This window comes from Heliangelus exortis, chromosome 18 (assembly GCF_036169615.1).
Source record: "Heliangelus exortis chromosome 18, bHelExo1.hap1, whole genome shotgun sequence".
In the NCBI taxonomy this organism is placed as follows: domain Eukaryota; kingdom Metazoa; phylum Chordata; class Aves; order Apodiformes; family Trochilidae; genus Heliangelus; species Heliangelus exortis.
This window is the reverse complement of record NC_092439.1, coordinates 13,220,916-13,246,470: the sequence shown is the minus strand read 5'-3', so window position 1 is coordinate 13,246,470 and position 25,555 is coordinate 13,220,916. Positions and strand designations below refer to the sequence as shown.

At 41.1% G+C, this 25,555-nt stretch overlaps 1 protein-coding gene and 1 long non-coding RNA gene across 4 annotated transcripts in view; both read right to left on the bottom strand.

The window, feature by feature from the left end:
• MOB2 (MOB kinase activator 2) overlaps nucleotides 1-23,284 on the bottom strand; it is a 114,304-nt gene extending 91,020 nt beyond the window's left edge. Inside the window, exon 1 of the mRNA XM_071762448.1 lies at nucleotides 23,122-23,284. Coding sequence (XP_071618549.1) covers nucleotides 23,122-23,138 — 17 coding nt within the window. The 5' untranslated portion in view covers nucleotides 23,139-23,284. The remainder of the gene's footprint in view (nucleotides 1-23,121) is intronic.
• LOC139804810 (uncharacterized) lies at nucleotides 18,999-22,808 on the bottom strand. 3 transcript variants are annotated; one of them, XR_011729544.1, is made up of 4 exons: nucleotides 22,730-22,808; nucleotides 22,090-22,410; nucleotides 20,452-20,528; nucleotides 18,999-19,572 (listed from the first exon to the last, which is right to left on the bottom strand). It is a non-coding gene; the product is annotated as an uncharacterized lncRNA (long non-coding RNA). The 3 variants fall into 3 exon arrangements; XR_011729543.1 differs by lacking the exon at nucleotides 22,730-22,808 and having other exon boundaries at nucleotides 18,999-19,217; nucleotides 22,090-22,673; XR_011729542.1 differs by lacking the exon at nucleotides 22,730-22,808 and having other exon boundaries at nucleotides 22,090-22,672.
• Nucleotides 23,285-25,555: the final 2,271 nt, after the last annotated feature.

Below are 25,555 nucleotides of genomic sequence, written 5' to 3'. Positions count from 1 at the left end.
TAACCAAACAGCAATATTCTGCTAGTGACAGAAGGCAATAAAGAAAATCCCATCCTCCTTTTCCTCAGAGGTACCACAGCCTAAATCATCCTTTTTATACTACTCTGCTCTGAGGTAGTGAAAAATGATACTTAAAAGCATTTTCAAGTAAGCACCACTAATGGGTACTTAAAAGATGAAGAACTCCAGTTGTACCACTTGCAAATTCTGGACATCAAGCTGACTGTGATGGCCTCAGAGTATAAGCACAGGACAAGTTCTTACTCATGAACAACAGAGCTGTCCTATGCCTATTATGCAATTCAAACATTGCACATCTTCCTCTGAAGAGGTTGTATTTACTGACTTGCCTCTTACATCTAACAGTCTCAAAATTTATATCATTCTCCCATTTCAGCCAAGGCTGTTACCAGCAGGGTCTCTGTTGCAAAAGACAGGAGACCTTCCTCTCCAAGGAAGAGGAATCCATTCCCATGGAGAAACCACAAGTTCCCCAAGCACAGCAAGTAACACTCTGGAGCTACACTCTGACATGCAGGAGCAGGGCTGTAATGCCAAGATAATCAGCCAAAACATGGTGCTTGTTTGAAAGGCATTATTCTCAAGTCACTTCTGCTCAGTTGGAGAGCAAAGCATTTGCTACATATATGAAGAAACTGATAGAAAACCTGAACATAATAATAACAACTCTATTTCTAGACTACACAAGTGCTGAAGATCCCACAAAATGTTCTCCAGATACAGAATTAAACACAAATCTTCCATTGGCGAAAAACTTTGGTTTCCCTTTAATGCAAAAGGAAGCAGTCAGCTGGATGAATGTTTACTGTCAACCCTAAACATCATAAGCTTAGGAAAAAGGATGAGAGGAGAAGGATGAGAGCAGAATTAAAAGCAAACATTCACCTAACGCTTTGTGAAGTTAAGCAGAATGCACAGAAACCATCAAGCTGCTGCAAGCCCTCTGTCCAGCTCATACCTGCCACACAGCCTCCCCCCACAAACTACAACACCAGAAATGAACATTTTGCAGACTGAACATCCCCCTTTTGTGAAACGTTCCCACATTTCTCAGCAAAGAAACACAAAAAATGGACCACTGTCTAAATCAGTTTACCTAAAATAAGTCATCCCTTCCTCGACACTCCCTCCCTACCCGGAGGGATTTAAGAAGCATCATGCCATGATCTGACAAGAGGTAATCCAATAAACCAGACAGCCTCCCTCCTGCACAAGGACACAGCTGCTCTGACTCCTCATCTAGGCCTTTTATGTCCAAACCCTCTGGAAGAGCTCAGCCAGCTCTTTACTGAAGTAGGAAGTGTTGGGCATTCCTCATCAGGGCTGCAATTAGACCCGCATGCAGATCACCAGATCCTGAAGCCTTCTTCTGATACATGAGTGGAACTTGTGGGGCTTTTTTTCACCATTTCTTTCCACCCCTTCTCTTGGACAGTAACTGTGTAGTTTTACTCTGTACACTTTGCAACCAAAACTATCAGCAGCTCATGCCTAGAAGGCACCAGCACCCACCCTCTTATCCCCTCTCTCCTCCAGATGGGTCCATCCACAGAACAGAACCAGCTGCTCCTGGGAAACCTTCCTGCCTGTATTTCAAGACACTGGAGACCTCTAAAGCACCGTGTCTGAGAACAACATCCTGTAACACATGCATTGACACACCACCCCTTGCAACCTGGAAGCACAAATATTACTTTCAAAAAATATTCACATCATCAGAAATTTTTAAGAGTGAGCTGAGTCACTGAGCCAGAAGAATCAATGACTCTGAAGAGCAGGTAGGTAACTTCAAATGGAGCAATATTACAGTTGTGCTCAGTGAGTAACACACAAAACAAAGTACAACTTGCAAAGAAAGCTAATTAAAAATGGTTTTATAATTTATTTGAATTAAAAGATTCATGTTATTTCATATTAAACTGTACTTCTGTTTTCTGTGTTACACCCTGGATTTTCACATCACAAAACATCTGCCTGGGAGCATGTGGCAACAGGCAGTACATGATGCACATCCTACAGCCAGACTTAGTCTTGTTCCCCTGACCAGCATGGCTTTGCCATCTATGGCACTAAGAGAGAAGGAGAACATTTATCATTATTCTTCTATAATCTAATAGTCAATAAACAGGATTTCATGCATAACAGCTGCATCCAGCTATGGGCAGCTTGTTTTAGCAAAGTCAGTCCTTTACCAAAAGATGGTATCTGACTACCCAGAAAGGGAATCCATTCCTGTCCCCAGGATACACAGCATCCCAGTTAGGGAGTGTTCTGTCAGCAGAAAACACTTGCAAAAGAGAGACATGACTTGGAGTTGAGCTTTGTGCTGGGTATTACCATAGAGGGTGAAAGAAAACAAAAAAAGAACATGATGCAGAATCAGTCTGATTTGCTTTCACTTTGCTGTAGCAAAGCAACTTGAATATAAAAGACAGTCTAATTTTAGCAAAAAAAAAAAATGCTGATGTACAAACTATTCTTGCAACAATGACAATCAAGTTAGAAAGGCTAAATCTCAACTCTAAACTACATTTATGGAAAGTGAGCTAAAGCCTCTGCTAAAACATCCCAACCCAATTAGTATTAAAAAATTTTTTTAAAAATATCATATATATGTACAAACCACCAAACACTCACTAGTTCTGCACCAATTAAACAGGATACCTGTCAAGCTGACATGCAGCTTGATTCTGCAATTGCCCTGGCCCTCTAACTTCAGTTCAGGGCAGCATGATTTTGCCATCCTGATTATACTTTACAACTTTGAGAAATAAGTGATTGTTCAAATGTCTATGGAGGAAAAACTCCTTAACTGAAAATAGATTGGTTTAGCTTGTTTTATGTAAAAAAAAAAAAAAAAAAAAAAAAAAGGTACTCCTGGCCTCTCAGTCTTCCCTCTGTGCTTCTCCCATTCAGAAGTATTTGTGCAGCAGCAGCAATACAGTCAGCTGAATCAGGAATTGACCCCAGTTAAACCAAAATGCTCTTTTCTTTCCATTAATTTTAACCTGCATCACTAGCAGGATCCAATTCCTAATAAGATCCCTCAAACACTTGAGCTGGCACAGAGAGGAATAAGCAGCTGGAGTACTGAGAGAAGAGAGCACTTTTGTCATGGTAGGCCAGTTGGTCCAAAGTGTTTAGAGAAATATGGTATAAAATACACACAGTCTTTGTGCAACACCAAGATTTTTGTAAAGAATACTGTGGTGCTTTTTAAAAAGATCTGTTGTTCCTTGTAAATCTGTATATTTCCAAGTCAGTTCCACAGAAGCTTTCAAGCTTGTTTTTACAAATCCTTCAGTTGTTGCTAAAACCCTCTTCTGGAGAGAAAGTAATGCTTTAGGGGGTAAAAAAAAATTTTAAAAAATTAAAAAAAAAAAGGAAAAAAATTAAGAGATGTAGTGCATAGAGTGCAGAACAAGGGACCAAACACAAGATATTCATGCCAAGTCTAGAAAAATTAAGAAGTTTCACAGCAGCAGTCAGTCTTTCTTCTCACCTTCTCCAGAAGGAGTTCCTAAAACCAGGATGGATCACAGTAGAAGTTATTTGGCAAGCCAGAGCTCACTGGGGCAGAGGCTGCTCTCCTAGTCCTATGGTTGTGGTTATTAGAGACATAGTGGTACAAATATTTCTGTTGCATGGCACATTATTTCAACTGGCAAAACAAATGCATGCTTGATTTGCCTTCAAGATGAAAAGCCTCCTCCTCCAAGTGATCTGCACCATTTCCTTCTTCTGGATGAAAACACTAGAATGCTTTTACATTTTTAACTCCACATTGATAACTCTACATTTATCTTTTCCAGACACAGTCATGCAGGATGAGGAAAAAGCTGAGAGGTTTGATGAATTCTTTGACTCAGTCTTCAGTAATAGAACCAGTTATATAGAGGGAATCCCACTCCCTAAGCTCAGAGACAGGGACCAGGAGCAGAATGAGCTCCCCAGAACCCAGGAGGAGCTGGTCAGTGCCTGCTGCACCAAACAGACCTGCACAAAGCCATGGGGCTGGATGGGAAGCACCCAAGTGAAAGAGCTGGTGGGGGTGCCCAAGGCACTTCCCATCACTTCTCAGCAGTCCTGGCAGGTTGGGAATCAGCCAGCATCACCCCAGCGTTCAACACGGGATGGAAGGATGGAAAATTATGGGCCTGATAGTTTGAGTTGGGTGCTGTGGAGCAGATCATCCTGAGCACCATTTCTGGAGTACATGTAGGACAACCAGGTGCTCAGGCCCAGGCAGCAGGGGTTCATGAAGGGCAGGTCCTGTCTGACTAACCTGAAATTCCATGACAGGGTGATCTGATTACTGGACAAGGGAAAAGCTGTGGATGGTGTCTGCCCTGACGTTAGCACTGTTTCCCACAGCATTCTCCTGGAGAACCTGCCTGCTCATGGCTTGGATGTCCACACCCTTCACTGGATAAAAAACTAGTTGGATGGCTGGGTCTAAAGAGTTGTGTTAAAGGGTGGGGTAGGCTGATGGTTGGACTTGATCTTGAGGGTCTTTTCCAACCTTGGTGATTCTATGGGTTTTCTTTTCCCAGCTGCATAGATAAAGGGAGAAGAAAAGCCTTGTATAAGACTAATTTTTATTTATGTTGATTTTATGCCATAATTTTACAGTTTTCATACTTGTGTGCTGTTTTGTTCAAAATAAATCCAAATGATATAAAATGATGAGCTAAACCTAGCATTTACCAAATAGTACTTGCACATTCTGCATTTTGATACATATGCTAATACCTACTAATTAGAACCATAACAAAGGCTTTAAAGATAGGAATTATGGAGAGGAACTTTCCAAACCAGATTTATTCATCATGTGACAAAACAAACATAGGCACCATTCCTCCTGTATAATGATGCAAAACACTGTCAACAGCAGAAGTGGGAGAGTGGTGTGTGATTCTAATAGGAAAAAAAAATTAAGTTAAACAAAAAACTACACTTTCTAAATTTTTCATTTCATTCAATACATCCAGCCTCAAATACAAGTGAAATAAAAGATTATTATCTACCTTTCAGTATAACACAAAAATAAGAAATACCAATTTCACAGAATCAATCACCCAACCATCACTGGGTTGGAAGGGACCCTAAAGACCATCTTGTTTCAACCCCCTGCACAAGCAGAGACACCTTCCACTACACCAGGTTGCTCCAAGTCCCATTCAACTTGGCCTTGAACACTTCCAGGGAGAGGCAGCCACAATTTCTTTGGGCAACCTGTGCCAGTGTCTCACTACCCTCATAATGAAGAATTTCTTCCTAACATCTAAATCTCCACTCTTCCAGTTTAAAGCCATTAACCCTTGTCCTGTCACTGCATGCCCATGTAAGAAGCTCTCTCCCCAGCTTTCTTTCAGGTACTGGAAGGCTGCTACCAGGCCTCCCAGGTCTCTCTTCTCCAGACAGAACAACCCCAACTCTCAGCCTGTCTTCATAGGGCAGATGCTCCAGCCCTCTGTCACCTTCATGGTACAGCACAAATCCTGGGTAAAATACTAGAAATGAGTGACATAAACACAATGGAAGGGCTGAATGATGAAATCATGCTGCAGTGCTATGATTAAATTCTCTATCTGTAGTAAAAAATGCTCTTATTGTTCTAGAGCACTTAAGGCACCAGGAAAGCCCCTGTGCTCTCAGGCTTTTTCACAGATGAAGGCATATTCTACTTTTATCCACACTGTAACTACATTAGGTTAAGAGGCTGTTTCACAGCAGCCTACAAAAGACAATGAAGCCCCATTATTTCACTGAATGGGAAGGTCCTAATCAGTACTTTGTATTAGCAATTTTATACCAAAGACCACTGGGCCAGGGCTAGAGATTAAAGCCAGTTTCCTTTCCAGTCAAACTCCTTTGATACATTCTGAAAGTACTTTTCTAATATTTAGTTTCCATCAATCATTTTGCTTTTGTATTAAACCCATAAGCAAAATCATATGAATACATTTCTAGTGAGCACATGCTGAAATTTTCAAAAATATTTTAGCATGGCAGGAAAAGGTTGTTACACTATGAGAACTGCAAATATGTCACCAGCTAACCCATTTCAACTTTGCAGACTTGTTTTCCTGCATCTACATCTTTGAAATAAATAAAGCAGGGAGGTAAAAGCTTATAGTCCTGTTCCAGGCTGCTGGTTTCAGAATGTGTGCAAGTTCATCTGTGGTAATGTTACTCGGTAATGAGTGTGACTACTGCTACCAGACTACTTTTTTCTTAATAAAAACAACCAAACAGTAATAAAAAAGAACCTCCCACTGAGCCACAATGTGGACTATTTTGATACCTGTAACATCATAAAGTACTTCTAAAAAGTGTACAAACCCAACCATTTAATTAAAACAACCTTGCTGGTCACCCAGGCCTCACACTGTTGATGAACACCCTTCCACTCCTTTGCATTCCCCAGCTTTGTCAGATGCAAGCACGAGACATCCTGCAAGTCCCATTCCCAGTAGGAGAGCAAGATTAAGGAAATAACAATTTGAAAACAGGATGTGCACAAGAGATTTTTTTGCATGCACATTCCCAACTTACATCAGGCAAGTGGAAAACAGCTTCAAGCCCAGAGCATTAAGAGCAAAGCAAATAAACAGCAATAGGAGGACAGAACAAGAAGATTATGCTCCAAATGCTGTTGTCTAACCAGAAGGCAAAGCCAAGAAGCCCTGCAGGAAATGCAGACTAGAAGCAAACTGTCATATTTCCTATTCCTTCTGTGTTTAAAAACATCCCCAGTTTGCATAAATCAAGATGTCACTGGCAGAGAAAACAGAAGCCCAGCTTAACTCCATAGCTACAAGGCTCTGATAATCCCTCTCTAACGTTGTCACCAGGGTCCCTAGGTTCCTTTTGTTCTCATAATGTCAAGCTATGACAATGACACACACAAAAGAAATTTGTATTCACTTGTCAGATACTGGTAAAAATATCTCCTTTACAGGTGCAGTAACAAGATTCAAAGCAAGCAGAGGCTACTGAGGCAGATGGACAACTGTTACAGTTTTTTAATACAAATTTATTTACTAAGGCACCCAAAACATTGAAAACACAGCTTTAATCTAACGTGGATAACATAAAATAAAGATCCTTACTTGCTTTTTTAAAGATACTAGCAAGAAAAATGCTGTCCTCTGTAAAGCTGCTGGAGGGAGAAACTGGGAACAATGGAAAATAATAGTTTTTCCCCATAGAAAGGGAACCTCCTTCTTTGACATGGCCATGCTAAAAATCCAGACAGCTTTTCTTTCTACAAGTTGTAATAATATACTGAAGTCTATCACAGAGGTTACAAACACGTTCCCACCAGTGTGTCTGAGGAACCAGGCACTGTATTTTTTAACTTTTCTTCACTCCCCTTCCACTCCCACAAGCAAACTATTTTCCAAGTTATACAAGGAATTTATCAGCAACTTCTTCACGGGTGTGTTTTGGTAAAAGGTACACCTGCTGGAGGAGAAAGGATGAAGGAAACACAGCATGTAAATAAAAAACAGATTGCTCCACTTTTCATAATAAAGGCTACGGCCTCATTTACTCCCTTGGCACGTGATGAGGTCATGTTTTAGATGATAAAGCTCTGTCTTCTCCAAGAGATTTTAGAGAATGTAATATCTGAAAGAGTCAAGTTCTACTGTTTTTTAAAGGAAATGGATTGTCACTGGGAAGAGCTGAGGTACAAGACTCAAATATTGGATGCTCTTCAGTTATTTTTTGCAAATTTTCATAAAACCTATGTAGTCAATAAAGTATACACCATTTTCTTGTAACAATTTGATTTAAACCCTAGTGAGAACAAAGCCACATCAGAGCAGTGGGTTTTGGAGAGCCTGAAGTGAAAACCTTTCCAAAGTTTATATGCAATACATATATAAACTTATAAAATGTAAAAAGTCATTTTAAATTACCTTTATGAAAAGGTCATTTCCAGACACTGAAACCCAATTTATTCTCAGCATGATACCAATATATCAGAGGTAACATTCAACTGATCTGCAGTTTGAACTGCCATGGTTCTGTATTACTCATTGCAGCACACAACACAATCGTATTTTTTTCATCTATATATTAAGATATTATTTTTCTCCTGATCAAAATTTGTCTCATGCATTTATACTAAAAAACCCAAACAAACAAAACAAAACAAACCAACTAGGAGTGTTAAGCTAATATGCTACTAACCGTGAAACTTTAAAATTTCAAAGTGCATTCAGATCACTTGCCAAGATCTTGTGCATATGCAAAAAAACCTCTAAAACTAACAAAAAACCCACCCACAAGTAAGCACCAAATGACACCAAAAAAAGTAATCATTATTCTATCATGGATCCTCACCATTAGCACTCTAGGGGAAAAAAAGCATTTACATGACTTAAAGAAGCACAGACATTTAGGGAAAGCACCTTCAATACATTATATTTTTGTTTCATATTTTCAAGGTGCTAGAGTAATTCCTACTGAGGGAAAAAAACCTGAAACCAACCCTTCAGATTGTGACCCAAGTTCATTAAAAGCTGAGAAGCAAACATTTAAATTGCTCAGGAAACACTGCATATTCAAGAAGACCAAGGCAAATGTACCATCTGGCCTCTCAGTGAAGACATCCCCTATCTAAGTAGAAATATGTTTTTGTGAAACAGGTATAATAAAACCTCAATCAACTACAGATTAGAAAAACAACAGCAGATCAATAATACAATTCTTATATATAATCAAGTGGTCTTGACTCCAAATTTACATTTTTTTCTTGATGATGCTAAAAAAGACTTCACATTAATTCTTCTTTCTGATGAGGTAGAAAAGAACTGGTGTATTTTCTACTCTAGAAAACTGGTAATAAAGCAAGAGCATCACTATGATTCAGTTTTAATATCCTGGAACACCTTTAAATGCATAGAATTTCAAACCTTCTCCCCCAAGGACCAATTCTGGCTTTTTCCCTCACTTACATTGCATTATCATTAGATGTTATTACAAGAATTAACAGACATTTAGTGACAGTCACAGTCCCAAAGTGACATTTCAACAATAGGGAACAGTAAATACCAGAAACAAGTTCCTTGTCATCCTTAGGAACCAACTGCTGTAGTTCAGGGCCTCTAAACAAATTCAAGAATGTAACAGACTATCAAGACAGCTGACTTAATGGAAAATTAATCTGAAAAGGTTGGCCTTTGTCTAAAAAGTAGTAATTTAAAACAAAAAAGTAAATTCATAATCTTTCTGTAAGACACATAATGGAGGTGTAAATGCACAAATAGCCAGGACTTCAGAATCAGGAGGAAAAGCATCCCATTAGTACTTCTCTAAAGTTTTCAAAAACCTAAAATTGAATCACCAACTAATATTTTTCAGTGCTTTTGTAAGAATAAGCAGATACTGAAAATGAATTCTACAAAAGTTATTTTAGAAAGGTGTTATATTTTTGTCCCTCTATAAATATCAGACTTGTGTGATGCATTTCAACTTCCTGCACGTTGAAAGGGAAGGTATTTGCAAACAGAAGAAAACACCAAGCTTTTCCCTGCTGTTATGTAAATATGCTCTGGATATGTACCTCTGCATTACAGGACCATGCATAATGCAAAAAACCAGCCTACCAAGCCCAGTATTCCATTTCTGACAAAAACCAACACTGAAGTGATTCAGAAGATTCCATAAATCCCTGGAAATGCAGCTACTGCCCAACACCATAACCCAAGGGAAATACCTTCCTAGCTCAGACTATCTGGCTTTGATGCCCAGACAAAGCCAGCATTATTATAATCTAACTAGCACTCTTGATAACCAAGTTAATCTTTACATAAATGTATTATTTACCTTAGTGAATCATACAACTTAAATCTCATCACTCAGTTATGGGCTGTATACAAAAATCCTTTCTGTACTCCAACCTTCTTTTGTTATGCAAGAAGCCTTGCAAGAAATAAATAGTTCTTTATTTTAAAAGTATGCTGGCAAGTCAATTGTCTTTGAACCCACTTTTGCTTTCTTCTTCCCCCATTAATGAACTTACTGTTGCTTTTCCCCATGATGAAGCAGAACAAGTATTTCTTGAAACCTCCTTAATCTGAAGTTCTTCTGTTTGTGATTTTGTAACAGGAGCATATTGGAGAATTCATTCTCTCTTTGGAAGTCTGAGACAAGTACCTGCTGTGATACTCACACTGTCATTTTACTAAACTCCAAAAAACTGGTGCAAAGAAGCAAATCCAAAGTGAGACTAAAAAGTAAGTAATGCCAGTAGTTAAAAAAAACAGTAAAGTTTCATGCCAGCAGTTGGCTGTTACTCTAAAATAATATTTGTTTTAGAAACCCCAAGTTAATGAGTAGCCTATGGCTATATGATAACCATTGTCTTCCTTGAAGATTAGACTCCTTTTTGGACAGGTTTATCTAACAATATTTTTACTTCATGTCCTGTGTACTCCACCCACACTGCTAGTCTCTGGGGATCCTAGGGAAGCAAGCCACAGGGATAGTTCCTGTAAGCAGCCACATTATTACTTTCAGTGGGAACATGGATCCAGTTTGGATTAGTTGTTCCCACAGCTGTTTAGACCTGCTCACTGGTTTTATGCATGTAAAAACTCCATAGACTTGGGCATATAACAGCAAAAGGATAAGGAGAGAGTCAATAGGAGTTAGAGTCTGAGAATCTTCATCTTGGTAACATCTTTTCATAATGATGTGGTGGTTTTCATCCTAAACATAGCAAAGCAAGGATGCATTATCCTTCTTATTTTAATTAATACAGATCAGATCTAATTCATTGTTTGGTCAGCAATACCAAACAGGTGAAGTCAACTCTTCCTCCATCTAGCCAGTAAAACTGTGTATACCACTTCAAAAATACAAAACTTAGGACAGTGGATAGCAGAATTAAGAGGAATAGAGGAAAAGCAGTACATCTTCATATTTCACTTTGCTAGGAACAGGAAGCTCTGTGTGGATTTGGTTTGAATGTGCAGTCTGGTTCCCCCATTACAACAGCCTGTGACCTCCTCCAAGCCTCATGTTCTCTTTCATAGCTCGTTTAACAGATGCCATTTAACTTCAAGAGTACTTGATCAACAAAATAAGCAGCAAAAATGGAGCAGTTACTAAGCTCTAAAAGGAAATGGCAGAGGAGACAGTTTTGCACCGAGCTGCATGTTTCAACACAATCACATTTCCTTTTCCAGCACCCCATCAAATCAAGCTCTCCAGAAGACAAAGGTTCTTTCCCAGCCCAGTACTCTGTAGTGCACAAAGGACACACTGATCTCACAGTTGGATGTCCTCAAGTTCAAATCCCTCATCATTCAGAAGACATCAGTGTTTCTCTGCCATAGCCCTTGAGACTGAGCAGTACCTTTTGGCCTAACTTGTGACACCATCAAATTGGATATGCTGATTTTTTGGCATAACTGGGACTAGAACCGTTGTCTGTAAAGTCACAGACCCAAGCAAACCACATCCACACCTAATAATAGAAGTGTGCTAAGTCCACAGATAGAAGAAAATATTACATACACAAGGCATGGGATAAGAACTACTGGCACAGGGGTTGGAGGGCAGGCAATAATGCTGGCAGCCACAGGCAACAGAAAAGTCACACCAGACAGCAACACAGTGCACTGTGTGTGATAGATAGGCAGCATGTTGCAGGCATCAATTTGCAACATGTTCATGTGTGACAAATCAGGCCACAGATGTTTATCTGGATGAACAATAAATTATTTCTTTAGGTCAGGCATCTCCTGGAGTTCCCCAGATCCAAGTTTTTCACGCATTTGTTTTGACAGCTACAGTTCAATTACAAAGAGTGATTCTACCTAAGATCCTATTGTATGCAGTATTTTATAAAAATATCAAGGTCTCAGTAGTAATGGAAAATAATTGTTATTCTTTCACTACACCCAGACTGGAAAGGATGATGTATGTGCTAGCAAGTTTTATTACATGTATAAGCACAATCCTTATTCCTATATTTGCTTCCACTTTGCTCAAATCCTACCAGCTTCCTTTAATGGATGTTCTTTCCACTGGGGCCCATCAGCCTGGTGACTTTTCTCATGCATTCTCAGGTTTGTTTAAAATAAAATAGTTTGGTTGTTGGGTTTTTTAAACTAGCATTTCTTCTACACAAGAAGTCAAACCAAGTTAAGAGTGAGTTTGAATTGTATCTGATAAAACACACTGAAACTTTCATGGAAGTTGACATTCAGAAAATAAGCAACCTCCATGCTAGTTGATTTTGTGATACCTACAGAAACAGATATCTAACACTTTTTTATTTTACTTTTTTTTGTTTGACTCAGGAATACTGAGGATAGCTGACACACCCCAAACAAGTAGAACCCCTGCGTTGAAATGAACCTCTTATGAAGTCACTCCCTTGTCAAGAAAATTTTGCTAACTAGAAAATGAGAGCCCATGTTTCAGAATAAAATGTTTAAACATGTGAATTTAATTGATTTACTGAGCAAGAATATTTATTATTTGATTTACTTAGAAAATGGACTACATACATTTCTGCTGAAAAAACAAGCCAGCAAGCCTTTTTGTCCTGCAAGGCAGTGAATAATTTTACTCCATGTGTTTCATGAACTGCAGGAAATCTCTCCCTATTAACCAGATGACTGGTTTCAAGCATTCCCAGCCAGTCAACCCAGCAAGTTTTCACTCTACCTAAAACCAAGATGAACTTGATTTTAAAGAAAGCATTGACTTTATTAACAATAATAAGAAAATCCAAGTCAGTGAATACATAAATAAAAAAATTATACCACATACAGCAACAGCTGTCTACATTTTAGTGGATGACTGTGTACACCCTACCTGAAACAAGACTGGAAAACACTTAAACACTTAAAAAAAAGACAACAAAACCCACACCACCTCCATGAAAACAGGAAGGCCATGCTTTAAAAAGTAAACCAAGCACATTGTCTATAAATTTGGAGCTAAACACCTAGGTGTGCATCAAAAACACTGCCAGAGAAACTCCCCTTTTCACAGATGAGTTTTCATAGCACTTTACCTCAGCAGCTCAAGCCTCAACAGTCCACTGACGTGGGCCAGTCCATTCATACTCAGGAGGGTGGGGCATGACATCCACTGGGGTTATAAGAATGCAAATCACCAAATTCAGCATTTTGAATAGCACCTGTGCTATGCCAGACCACGTGACAAAAGCCTATCATATATCTAATAAGAAACATTAATAAATACATCTGACAAACTCTGAAGTTTCAGGTTAGTCTTCAAAAATTGCTCATGACCAACAACTCCATAATAATCAAGGGAGGAAGAGAACACAATAAGAACAACAACTGGTAGATGGCCATCCAGGAATACTCTGCAGAAGACACAGTACTCTTTCATGCCTGAAAAATCAAGCACCAGAGAGGCGTTCAACAGACCACTCTACCTTACAAATTGAGAAAAGAAAACAAAATTAAACAAACAAACAAATCCAAAAGCAACCAAACAAAAAATAGCCAGACAAACAAGAAATAATACATGTAGTCATTAAGCTAACGTAGCTCTTCATTATTTCATCTGTTTATCTCTTACCAGGCTGACTTCTTCCCCAAAACCCCTATCTAATTAAAAAAAATGGCACTGTGGGGCTACACCAAAAAGGAGCTACAGACAGACCTACAAATATGTCAGCACTGCAGGTTAGTACCTGCACCCCTACCTACCAGCAGCTGCAAGTGAATCAAGAAAGAACGGGTCACAGAACCAAAGAAAAGACAACATTGGAGGGGAGGATCTGAGGATCTGGATACCTAGATCAGAACCACCAAATACTTCCAATTCCTGATCTCTTTCCTTTCCTAAAAGAGATTCAGATAACCTTAAAAAGCAAGACCAGTGCCCACCTGTGGGTTTTTGAATAGAGGCTGGCCAGCTGCTTAAAAATGTGCCAGCCCCCAACTAAATCAGCAGGTGAAATAAAAGCAGCCAAGATGGAGTGTGCTACAAGCATGGTTTTGTTAAAGACAGTCTATTTACATAAACAAGAGATACAAGTATTCCCAGAAGCTGCTGCTTTTTTCCCGAAGCACATCTGTTAATCTAAAAGTTATTGGCCCTCTCTAAAATCTTGGTCCCTTCTATCTGATGGAAAGCAGTCACACACTACCACTTTATTACTCACTGGAGTTCCAGAAAGCACCTGAATATTGTCAGAGAGAAAACTGACTAAGAAAGCTATTTATCACACCTGACACAAACTTGAAACCACAGTTAACTCTGTAACCTGAGCCTATCCACAAAGCAGACACAAAACACCTCTCTCCAGTTTTGCATAACCTGTTAAGGTACAGGGTAGGGAACAAAGCCTTTCCTGAAAAACTCCCTGCTGTTTTGTCATGAGCTGTACAAAAGTTCTCTCAACTAGGAAATTCTAAACTGAAGAAACATTCAGGTTGAAAAACAATGTTAAAAAAAAAAATCATTCTCAAGATCACCTCCATACAAGCTGTTTCACACAAATTCTGTGCTTTATGTATAAATAATAGGAGACTTCTCAGGTAAAGGTCCCATCTATTGACACATTTCAGTGTAAAGGAAGAAAGGACAGCAGTGATGCAGTCATTGAACACTGATGATGAAAATATTCAGTGAATCCTTTTCTAACCTGAACAGTGAAGAAGGGAGAGGGGAAGCTGGAGGGGGGGGCAGAAAACAAGAAAAAAACTCATGCAGATATATTCTTAAGAGCTGGAGTTACCAGATCTGGATCATTTAAAAATAGTTTTCTGCATGCTTACATTCTAGCTTAATGGATTTACTCTTTGAAAGTTCAGAGTAAGAAGGAATGTGATCTATGACAGTCATTCCTATCTTGATTCCAGTTTCATTTCTGACATTCTTCAGGGCCTTGAAAATTGTATCTAAATTCTGTTGTGTTTTGGTTTGGTTTGTTTTTTTTAATGTGTGTGTTTTTCACCATCAGAAAAAAAAACTTTGTGGATTGTATGAAGAACCTGTAACCCTGACCAGTTTCTCTCGGCTAGCAGGAAACTTCACACAAACCTGCCATTTATTTTTTCCACCAAATGCTAAAATTACAGCACATCTGTTCAGACATCTACAGTTGGACTCATCATTCTAACTTCAAAATTAAATCATTTAAACTTCTGGCACACTGTCTCAGGAGTAGCAATGCTCCTAAAGTGCCCCTCTTTGAAGTGCTAGGACAAAGTCATGAAGCAACAGCTATGCCCTAAGCAGTCTCCCTAATATAAGTTTCCAGTAATATTATAAACAGCATGACTGCTAAACCAAATTAAAAAAAACAAAAAAACAAAAATACAAAAAAAACAAAAAAACAAAAAAACCAAAAAAAAACCAAAAAAAAACCCCAAACCATATTTATTTATTATAAAGCTTAGACAAGTGAAGGACACAACCTAATTTGGTTTTTTAATAAAGAATAAGGTGAACAGAAAAAATGCAAAGGGATTAAAAAGGGAATCTATTAAAAAAGGGATTTTTTAAATTAAAAAATGGGACCTATTCCCATTAAAAAAGGGAACCTATCAAGTAAGTTTCATAACCCTATCAGTGATTGTACAAGACTAAACATGGATTGAAAGTGATGCCCAAGATCACTTCAGTGGTGTTCACTATCAGAAGTCCACGCTGAAGTTCATAGGTCAGCAACGATTGTGGAATGTACAGAGCTGACAGGATCAAGTTCAAACTTGTATACACAGCTATCTAAAAACTGCAGTCTCTTATTAATTTTACTCTTTCACATATGCTTGCTCTGGGCCCCCATCCAGCAGATGTAACAGATGGAAACTGCCAGTGAAATACAGCAAAGCTCTGCAGGCCCCATGCATGAACCAAGCCTCCTGAACACTCTCTTGAATCAGACTGCTGATCACCCAAAATACCACCCACCTTCACACACCATGGCAGAGCCAGCATTTTGCTCGTGTAGATGAAACATGACTATGAACAAATTATAAATTCTTCATAAATTTCCACTTCACTGTGAGTATATTTTTAGTTTAGCCATAAACTCAATGTAACATAGTAGGACAGCAACTGCAAGAGTGCTCTGAGGCCATTACCTGCTCCAAGATACCAGCCTTGTCATAACATCTCCTATTTTTAGACATTCTGCAGTTCTTCTAAAGAGTTCAAGCAGAAGAAAAGCTCATCAGAAACTGCTGATTATTTGCAAATTAATCACTAGTAATAATCAAATTACTATATAGTTATGTTTTATTTCAGTCCTTGCTGCCACCAAAGCAGCTTTATGTTGTTACCAGCTTCTTAGTGCTATTAACATTATTCAGGTAGCTACAGACAGGCTGCAGGAACTCATTCATCTGAAAAGTATCCTTAGAAGAGGCAAAAAAAGGTTAAAAGAGAAAAAACTAGTTTTCAGCCAGATAAGCATCTACCAGCCTTCCTGAATACTGATGCTAGCACAAAGGAGAAGAGCATAACACGCAGAGACACAAGGAAGGAACATTGCTCCCTTTCAGAATACTGTTTTTTTTAAGGAAACTAATAGTTCATTTTACTGTAGGGAGTGTGAGATAGATCTACTCTTCTTGTTCCTCAATAAAATCCTTGCTGGAAAAAGAATGCACCCCCAAGAACAAACCAGTATTCATGTGTTGTTCTGACCAGAGGGAAGCCTAACTGATACAAACCCTTTGGTTTGGTATCGTAACATAAGTTTCAAAACACAGGATTTATTTGGCCTTTCCTGCAAGGAATCAATAATTAAATTATCAGGACACTTCAGGGAGCAAGGCTCTGTAGTTATTTATTTGACAATCTCAGTAATTGATTGTAATTTTGAAAGTAACCAAGCACCACAGAAACATAAGAAAACAACATTGCTGGAAAGTTTCAATTGCTCTCATCCAGTCCTGACTCCCTTTCTACAACTATGAAACCTGTGGAAACTCCTATTTCAAACCACCAGCACCTTTCCACTGCTATGCTAATGAATATTACAAGTTAATATTTAATGGAGATATTCTTTTACCTGCAGACTATGTTATATCAGTTCTTTTGATTGCTAACTTCTGGTTTACCACAGGTATTGCTCCTGTCTGATAAGTGAATGAAATAATATTGAAGTCTCATCAGTAAGCAGTGAACTGAATGCAAGTGGCTCACAGGCAAACCTAGATTTATCTGGGGAGAACAGTCTGAGACCCTACAGGTAAAGATACACCTATAAATTGAGTAAGGAGCATGCTAACATTTCCTGCCCAATGGGGCTGGACATGTCTGGTTTATTGGTTCCGAGTTATTTTAAGCTCCCTTAAAGGGAAACTGGCCTGTGAAGCCAAGAATTTGTATGGAATATAATGAAAGGGAAACACCTGTTGTGAGGTCAGTTAAAAAACAGAACAATTATAAACACCATGCAAGCTATGAAAGTTAAGAGGTTGGAGCAGATTTTCTAGGGGGAATAATGCCTTACAGAGGCAGGAGACTTTCTTGACTGAAGATTACTAAGGTGAAGGAAGGGGAAAGCTTCAGCTACAGCAGCTGAAGAACTTCCAGGGTTCTTCCTTTTTATATAAATATTTGCCATTGTTAGGAAGTTGCAAACCATAGTGACAACAAAAATCACGAGCTACCTTTTATATTAAAAGTCTGCCAGGGAAAGGCAGTGAAACTCTTCTTGGTTCTACTATTTCAGCCAAGCTGAGAGTGCAGTGTGATTTCTCACTGTTCCCACTACAAGATGCACTCCATATAATTTATGAATTTGATGATCCTTATGGGTGCCTTCCAACACGAGATGTTTTGTGATTCTGTGATAATGCATCCTGTTCAAATGCAACAAAGGTTTAGTCTAACAGCTAAAAAACCAGCATATTGGAATTTTACTGACTCAGAAATAGAACACTAGAACTCTTTTCCCCATCTAGTCCATCTCAGCTCCAGGCTAGAACTTCTCTGCATAACAGTATTGCTCATATTTCACCACAGTATATCTTCAACTGGACAGTCTCCTAAGACCCTATGAGGAAATTTCTTAAAGACAACAAATCACTGGTACATGTTACTTTTCTTCTAGCCTAGAAAATCACTGCTCCGATAATGTAGCAAAATCCTATAACCAAAACAAGTGAAAAAACTGAAAAAAGTGAAAAAGCTTTACTTTAGGTCCCTAACAGTTACAGCTAAATAAAACAAATGCATGACACAAGGGTCTCTGTGCTAGATAAATCTAGCAGTGTGCAGACCTTGAGAAGTTCTCTCGCACTGTGGAAAAATCACTATAGCATATTCACAAAGACTGAATCTGTGTATTTCCTGTGCAGGAACTTTCCAACTACCTATCCTGGTCAAAGGCTGGGCATGGCAGTGTTCAGATGTGGGTGTTTATAATGGACTGACATTACAAAATAAAATTTGCAAGTGTGAAGGCTATTACCTTGGATTAGACATTCTTCACTTTACAGCTCTAGCCACTTGCTTGCTCTGGCTTGCAGGTCACAGAGCACTTGAGTAGACCACACCTGTCTGTGCTGTCTTCAGGCACTAATATTGTGATCAGGAGTTTGCTTCTTTCTTCTGGAATCTGTATTTTCCTGATCTTTCTAGGCCACTGCTTTTCTAACTGCCCTCAAAGCTGAAGATGTAAGAGTATGACAAAAAGATGGCCTTCAATAATTTTTTGGGCCCTGCTTTCCAAGTTGCCAGTGCAACGTATGAAAGAACAGCTAATCCAGTAGTGGATGTATGACAGTATCAATAGCAAGACCTACCAATTAAAAACTAAAGAGGAATCCCTATTGCACACAGCCTGCTCTCATTTACTACACTTACAAGTTCAATAGAAGGAAGTGTGAATCTTTGTCAAGTCACCACAACACAGGGAGGCAGAGAGATAATACATTGTGCACAGTTAGAATACTCCCACGACTTATTTCATACTGCCACAAGCCTCCCCCCAAGAGCCAGACACCTTGCTGTTCAGAAGAAAAATGTTTTATTACACAACACAAGTTTGCATCTACAATTTTCTTTTTAAGAAGCCACTAGATGCTGCAGTCTTTGCTCAGAAAGAGCTTCAGTACCACTGTGAAGCAGCACTGCATGGATGAGGGCACTGACATTTTCCTGGTACCAGAAGTGCCCGTGGAAGGAGTGGACACTGCAGCTCTCAGGTACAAGAGATGCTCACACTGCTCCTGGAATGAGAGTCCTCTGATGAAGAGAAAATACTGATATGCATTCAACAGAAAATAACCCTCACTGAACACTTCAGAGGCAGCATTTCACCTCTCGTAGAGGAGGATGTAGAGCTTTTCTTGTGCTCTTCCCCCCCTGCCCATTTCCTTCACCAAGAGTACCTTTTTTTTAGGGCTTTTTTACACGCTGAAAGCTTTTCAAGTTGCCTGTACAAAGCCCTTCAGCTGATTTCTGCACGGGTTGGTTTTTTTTCCCAGTTCCAGATGCATCCACAGAACTGTTTTGCCATCACAACTATGTTAAACTGTTGCAGTTTTCTGAGGTTCAATCAGCACCGCCCATTCCTCTGCTAAACTACAAAGTTTATAGGACAGGTGTAGCCCCAAAGTATGTTTTGTGTTTAACAAGTAATTGTTGGTAAGATAGTTTCTCTTTAATACACAGCAGATCACAAAAAATGGCTACAATATACAATCCTCCTTTATTAGAAAACATTATACATCCCAGATTAAAAGCCACCGACACCACGTCAAGTTTCTTAGTGCCATTAATACGGTTTACTCCTTTTCAATTATGATGTTTAAAACAAATTAAAAAGCAAGTTTCATAACCAAAGAAACAATACCTGCCTTTGTTGCAACTTTGAACTGCAAGAGTAGACCAACACTATTTGTAAGATAAAAATTTGGAATCTCTTACAAAGAGGGTAATACAGACCTCTGTCAGATGTTGGTGAACAAAGCAATTAAGCAACACCAAGCTCTAGTCAAAACTGCACTGAAAATATCTTATGTACAACAACAAAAAGCTCTGTTTTGTTTTGGTTTGGTTTTTTGTGTAATGGAGAGAATGCTCTGAAGAAACCACAGTCTTTCATCAGTATCACTATTAAGGTTGCATTCAGTAAAATGGTAAGAGATACTAAGAAACCACAGAAAAGGCTCTGGGTTTATTTTGGTGCTGAGCACTGTAAGATGCCAGGAGCTTTTTTTTTTTTTTTGGTCAGCTTTCTTCCCTAGGACTTGTGTGGATTTTGAAGCACTTGACCAAACAGAAGGTAGCACCCAGAGAAGTTTTGCTGTGTGACCACATAAGCCTGTAGGAGTTTGTTAATCCATAATAAATTCACTATTGTTTATAGGCTTCAGCTCCTGGGTTTTTTTGTATATTAAGCACTCTGAGGCGATCAGAGGCACTTGGGCTGCTGCCCTTTGTGGTATGATTAGAACTTACCCTTCCCCCACTTTCCAAAAGACCACAAGTGAAGGGGAGGCCCAGCAAGGAAAAAAGCAGAGCTCACTCTGAATCGTCTGTGGGATAAACACGACACGAGCCTGAAGGGCAGAGATCTAGAACAGAAGCAACTGTGACTGCTGCCTGACTTAACATACTTGCACTTGAAGGTTAATCCTCAGTAAAACAAAGTTAAAACACAGAGGGCAATTCTCATACAAAAAGTATTAAGGAAGCACAATCAATAACATGAGACATACATGAAGGGTAAGAAAGGGCATGGGAATCTGTAATTGCAAACCAGCAGCAGCCAGGAATAAGCCAGATGACAGTGCTTCTATTAGTGGTGACACATGAAGTGAAAGACTGACAACTCCAAGAAGCTCTCCAGAGGCATCAACATCAACACAAACTGATGGGCTGCCAGAGGTGACCTGCATTACTACTACTGCTGCAGGTTTTTCTGCAGTCTTTCCCTTCTCACACAAGAGCCCCAAAGAGCTGAAGTTTTCACTGAAAGAAGGGCTGAGCAGGGGACATTACCAAACACTTCTGCCCCGGCAGAGGAACAACGTCCTGGTTCCTTCTCAAACACTAAAATGTTTCCATTTTGATGCACTGTTGCTAACTGCAGCCACAACTGGGCATTCAAAAAAAGGGTCCCTCAGGCCTTCTACCCCTTCCCCTTTCAAAATATCAATGCTCTCCCTTCCTGCCATAACCCCTCCCTCACAGTCACATAAATAGAACTAGCAAAGTTTTAAAGCTGAACACATCAAGAGCATCAGTGGGACAATACTGGGTTTGGTCAGGAGAGAAACAAATCAGGAAATAGCTGAGAACCAGCGAGTAACACACAAATGACTCAGGATCCATTCCCATTACAAGGGGGAAAACAGGCAGGACTTTTTCCACACAGGGATGGATCCACCCAGCTCGGGGGAAAAAAAAAAAAAAAAAAAAAAAAAAAAAGTACAGAACAAATGCCAGGGGTTTTTTTCATAGCAACTTCAAAAAGCCCAAAATATTTTTTGTAAGAATAGAGGCATTTTAACACATTGAGAGTTTGGCTAAACCTTGATTCTTTTCTGCTTTACAACATAATTCACACGAAATGAGTACAGCTACGTAAATGAGGCATTTTGAGTCATCCAGACATCTTGCATAAATCCTGGGGTTTACTTTTTTTTTTGTAACTACAATGGCACTTATTAGCACTCCAGCTCTTACTGACATAAAGTACATATAACAGACACCTGTGTTTTGTGATCCTGAGGAAACAAATCCAAACAAGCTTGTCATTTATCTTTTCATTTAAACCACATGATCATAGAGCACAGCCCCCTGACTCTCAAGACACAAGTGTTGCAGGACATGGCATGCCAGGAATATTGCATTTCCACTGCTCAGCCTGCTGGAGGAAAAACCAGCCAGCAGCATCTACCTTGCAGATATTCAGCATTGACTCCATCAGTCTGAGGAATCTAACTTACAGTAAGACATAACTGGTATTGACAACTGGCTCACGAGTTGGCCACATCTAGTTTGAAGGTAAGTAACAAGTGCAGCACTCAGACAGCACACAGTTCAGCTGCAGAAAAAAAGGCAACACACACAGGAGTTTTCTTTCTAACACACCAGATCCAGCAACGGCAACAAAATATCCTGTATTCTAGGCACATCGCATTTAGATGGTAAAGATCATGTTCAGGAAGCAGAGTGAACTATTGTAAAAAAGAAAGTAATGGCAGAAGTTACCACGGTAATAGTGGTTTTGCTAAAGCACAAACCTACTGCTTATGTGATTATGAAGCATAATTATTCACAGTTCACCTGAGTGCGAGTCCCCAGCACAATTCATGCAAGAAATAACCGAGTTTATCTTGCTCGGAATACCGATAGCACAGCAGGTCACTCCCATCAGCTGCATCTCCTTCTCCTGCACTGAGGTTTTCAGACCTAAAACCAGCAGCAAAGCGCTTTCTACCTTCTGTCTCTAAGTAATTAGCACTATTAATCCCTGGCTATCCAAGCCCCCTGGCGTGGCTCTGATTTGACTTTAATCTCTGCCGAGGTCTTTTCTTCCTCTGCCCAGAAAACCATCGCAACCTTGGCAAGCCTTAAAGTGATGTTGTGTTGCAGACGTGTTTGTCCACACTCTATCCATGTGAGACACGGGGACCCCGCAACGCCCGACCCTCAAGCCCACCCCCCTCAAAAAAACCAACACCAACACAACAAATAAACAAACAATTAACCCAAAACAACGAAAAGTTACTTTTCCGACGAGGGACCACTCGGGACAAGGCAGGGTCCCCTCGATCGAAGCCGGCGGCACCCGGAGCAGCTCTCTCCTCTCTATCCCGCCGCCTTCTCCGCCGCTTCCTCTGTCTGTCACCGCAGGACGCGCACACACCGCACGGCCCCCCCGCTGCCGACACCCGCTGCTCCCGCACCCTCAGGGCGGCCGCTTCCCCCCTGCTCCCCTCACGTCCCCAACCGCCGCCCCTCGCGCCCCAACCGCCGCCGCTCGCGCCCCAACCGCCGCCCCTCGCGCCCCCAACCGCCGCCCCTCGCGCCCCCAAGGGCCGCCGGGCAGCGGGGGAGCCCGCCCAGGCCTGAGGAGAAGGAGGGGAAGGGGTGGAGGGGGAGGTCAGGGGCTCCACTCACCCCATGAGCCAGTCCATGGCTGAGTCCCGCCGCGCCGGGAAGCTCCCGCAGCCACCGACTCCCTCCCGCTCACCGCCCGCTCATGGGGGCCGCCGCCGCTGCTGCCGCTTCTGCTGCTGCTGCGGACGCGGGGCCCGGGCTCCTCCCTCGGTTGTTCCCTCCCTCCCTCCCCCGCTGCCCGGCTCCAGCTGGGCGGTGCGGGCGGGGCGGCCGCCAGGCTGCGCCGGGTCCCCTCCTCAGCCCTGACACTCGCGCACTGGGGCGGCCGGAAGTAAACACAGGGCGCTGGCGGCCGCCGGACGCCAACCCGGAAGCAGCCCCCGCCTCCCCGCTCCCCGCCGCCTCCCAGGGCACGCTGGGAAATGTAGTTCCAGCGCTGCCCGTAGGGTTCTGCAGGCCCGAGGGGGCTGGGGCCAGCGGGGCCTCTCAAGGGGCTTCCTCTTGCTGGGGGCTGTAAGGTCCGAGGTCCCCCGGCTTTATTCATCCTCCCCTGGGAGGATTTCACTGCCTGGGATCGGGCCTCAACGCTTCAGTTCCGTCAGTGCCATGGGGAGCTCCGGGTCGGGACCCTCAGGTGCAGACAGTGCCACGCAAAACGCGTGGGTCATTCCCGAGGCTGATGGAAGCCTGGAGCTCACACAGAGCCACCAAGCACTGACCCTAAGCCCCTCCTGCCTGGAAACCACTGTTCCCCTCATCCCTTCCAGCACCCGACAGCCCCAGAGCCTGGGTCTGTGATGGGAGCTGAGCCTCCCCTGCCTCCTCCTCCCCACTCAGCGCTTCAGCTCCAGAACCTTTCTGCACCTCTGAGTCTTTCTTTTCACAGTTTCTCAACCTGCAGCAAGAACTGAGCAATTCGGGGCTCCCCAAAGCCAGACAGGACAGTACCAGATGGCCCCCACAGGCAGCCTGACACCACTCTTTGAGCTGTGAGCCATCCCAATGACTTTTAAAGAGGAGAAATCCTTTCCATGCAAACCATGGAGGCTGTGGGACATGGGCAGGTGTCCTCCTCACCTGATTCCTTCCATTTGCAGGACCTGCTCAGGTGGAGATGTTTACAGAGGCAGATCTGCTGGGGGTGATCGCATGCAATGTGTTAATTAAAAAATATTTGTGCTATGGGAGAGTGATGTGTTCCTTCATTAGACTCCCCGTGGCCACCAATTTCCTGAGGAAAGGACCATCTTTCAGAGATCATAGAATCATAGAATGTCAGGTTGGAAGGGAGCTTAAGGATCATCTGGTCCAACCCTTCTAATATTATTGTTTATTTGGGATGTCTCAGCACCCCATCAAGTCAAGACCTAAAACTTCCCAAAGTGGGGGAATCCACCCCTTCCTTTGGGAGCCCATTCTAATGTCTGAGTGTCCTCAGAGGGAAACATTTTCCCCTTGTGATGCAGCCATCCTCCTCTCCCCCCACCCCCATGCAGTAGGTGTGGGGGTCCCAGCACCCCTTATCCCACAGGCACCCACCTGTGGCCTGCTGGTTCAGGGAGGATGAGTCCAGGCATCATTCTGACTGCCAAGAGTTTCACCACAGCTGTGTAATCCTGGGACTAGTAAGACATTGCAAGGATGTGTCATGGGGGATATTTTGTAAGAAAGTGTCTTGGTCATGGTTTTGTATCTCGTGCACAAAGGTGGTAGAATTATTTTGTATTAAAAGCTATATGGCAATGTCATTTTTGAAACTCTGAAATGGTCCAGGGATCTCTTTGCACAACACATAACTGCTTTATCTTGCCATTCTCCTGGAACAAAACTTCACCCTGAGGATTATTTGTGCATCTAATGGAGAGATACGAGAGACCAAAGAGAAATTTGTTATTTTTATTCAAACTTTTTTTTTTTCTTTACCATCTTAATTTTATTTTTAATTTCCTATCCTTGCATTTAGAAAATGCAGCAGAGGATAGGAAAGAGTTGTCTTGCAGCAAAACCCCATAAACTTTACTGAGTGGCTGGGATAAGGATTTTTTACAATGCTTAAAATACCAGATCAAACCATCTGCAGAAAATAATTATCCTTTATGCAAACACTTGATCCAGTCATTATCTGCAAACATTTGAGAACAGATGTCCCTCATTTGAATTATGTTTTCTTGTTGCCCTTTGTTTGGAGTATTTTTGGCAGGGCATTTGAGGATGAGCTCCATCCAGTTTTACTGTGGGGTGCATTGTACCAGGAGTGGAGCGTTAAGTCATATGACACATGTTTTAAAGCAGAGATGACTTCTGATACAATGAGTTTGTCATGTTAGATTAGCTGTTTTCCTCCTGATTGTATCAAGGAAAATATAGGGCAAATAGCACAAAGCAAATTACTGGTGCAAAGGAAACCAACATCTATTTCATTAATCTTTTGTTTTGTACCTTACCATGGCACAAGGCATCTCTCTGTATCTAAGGTGATTATTTTATACTTTTT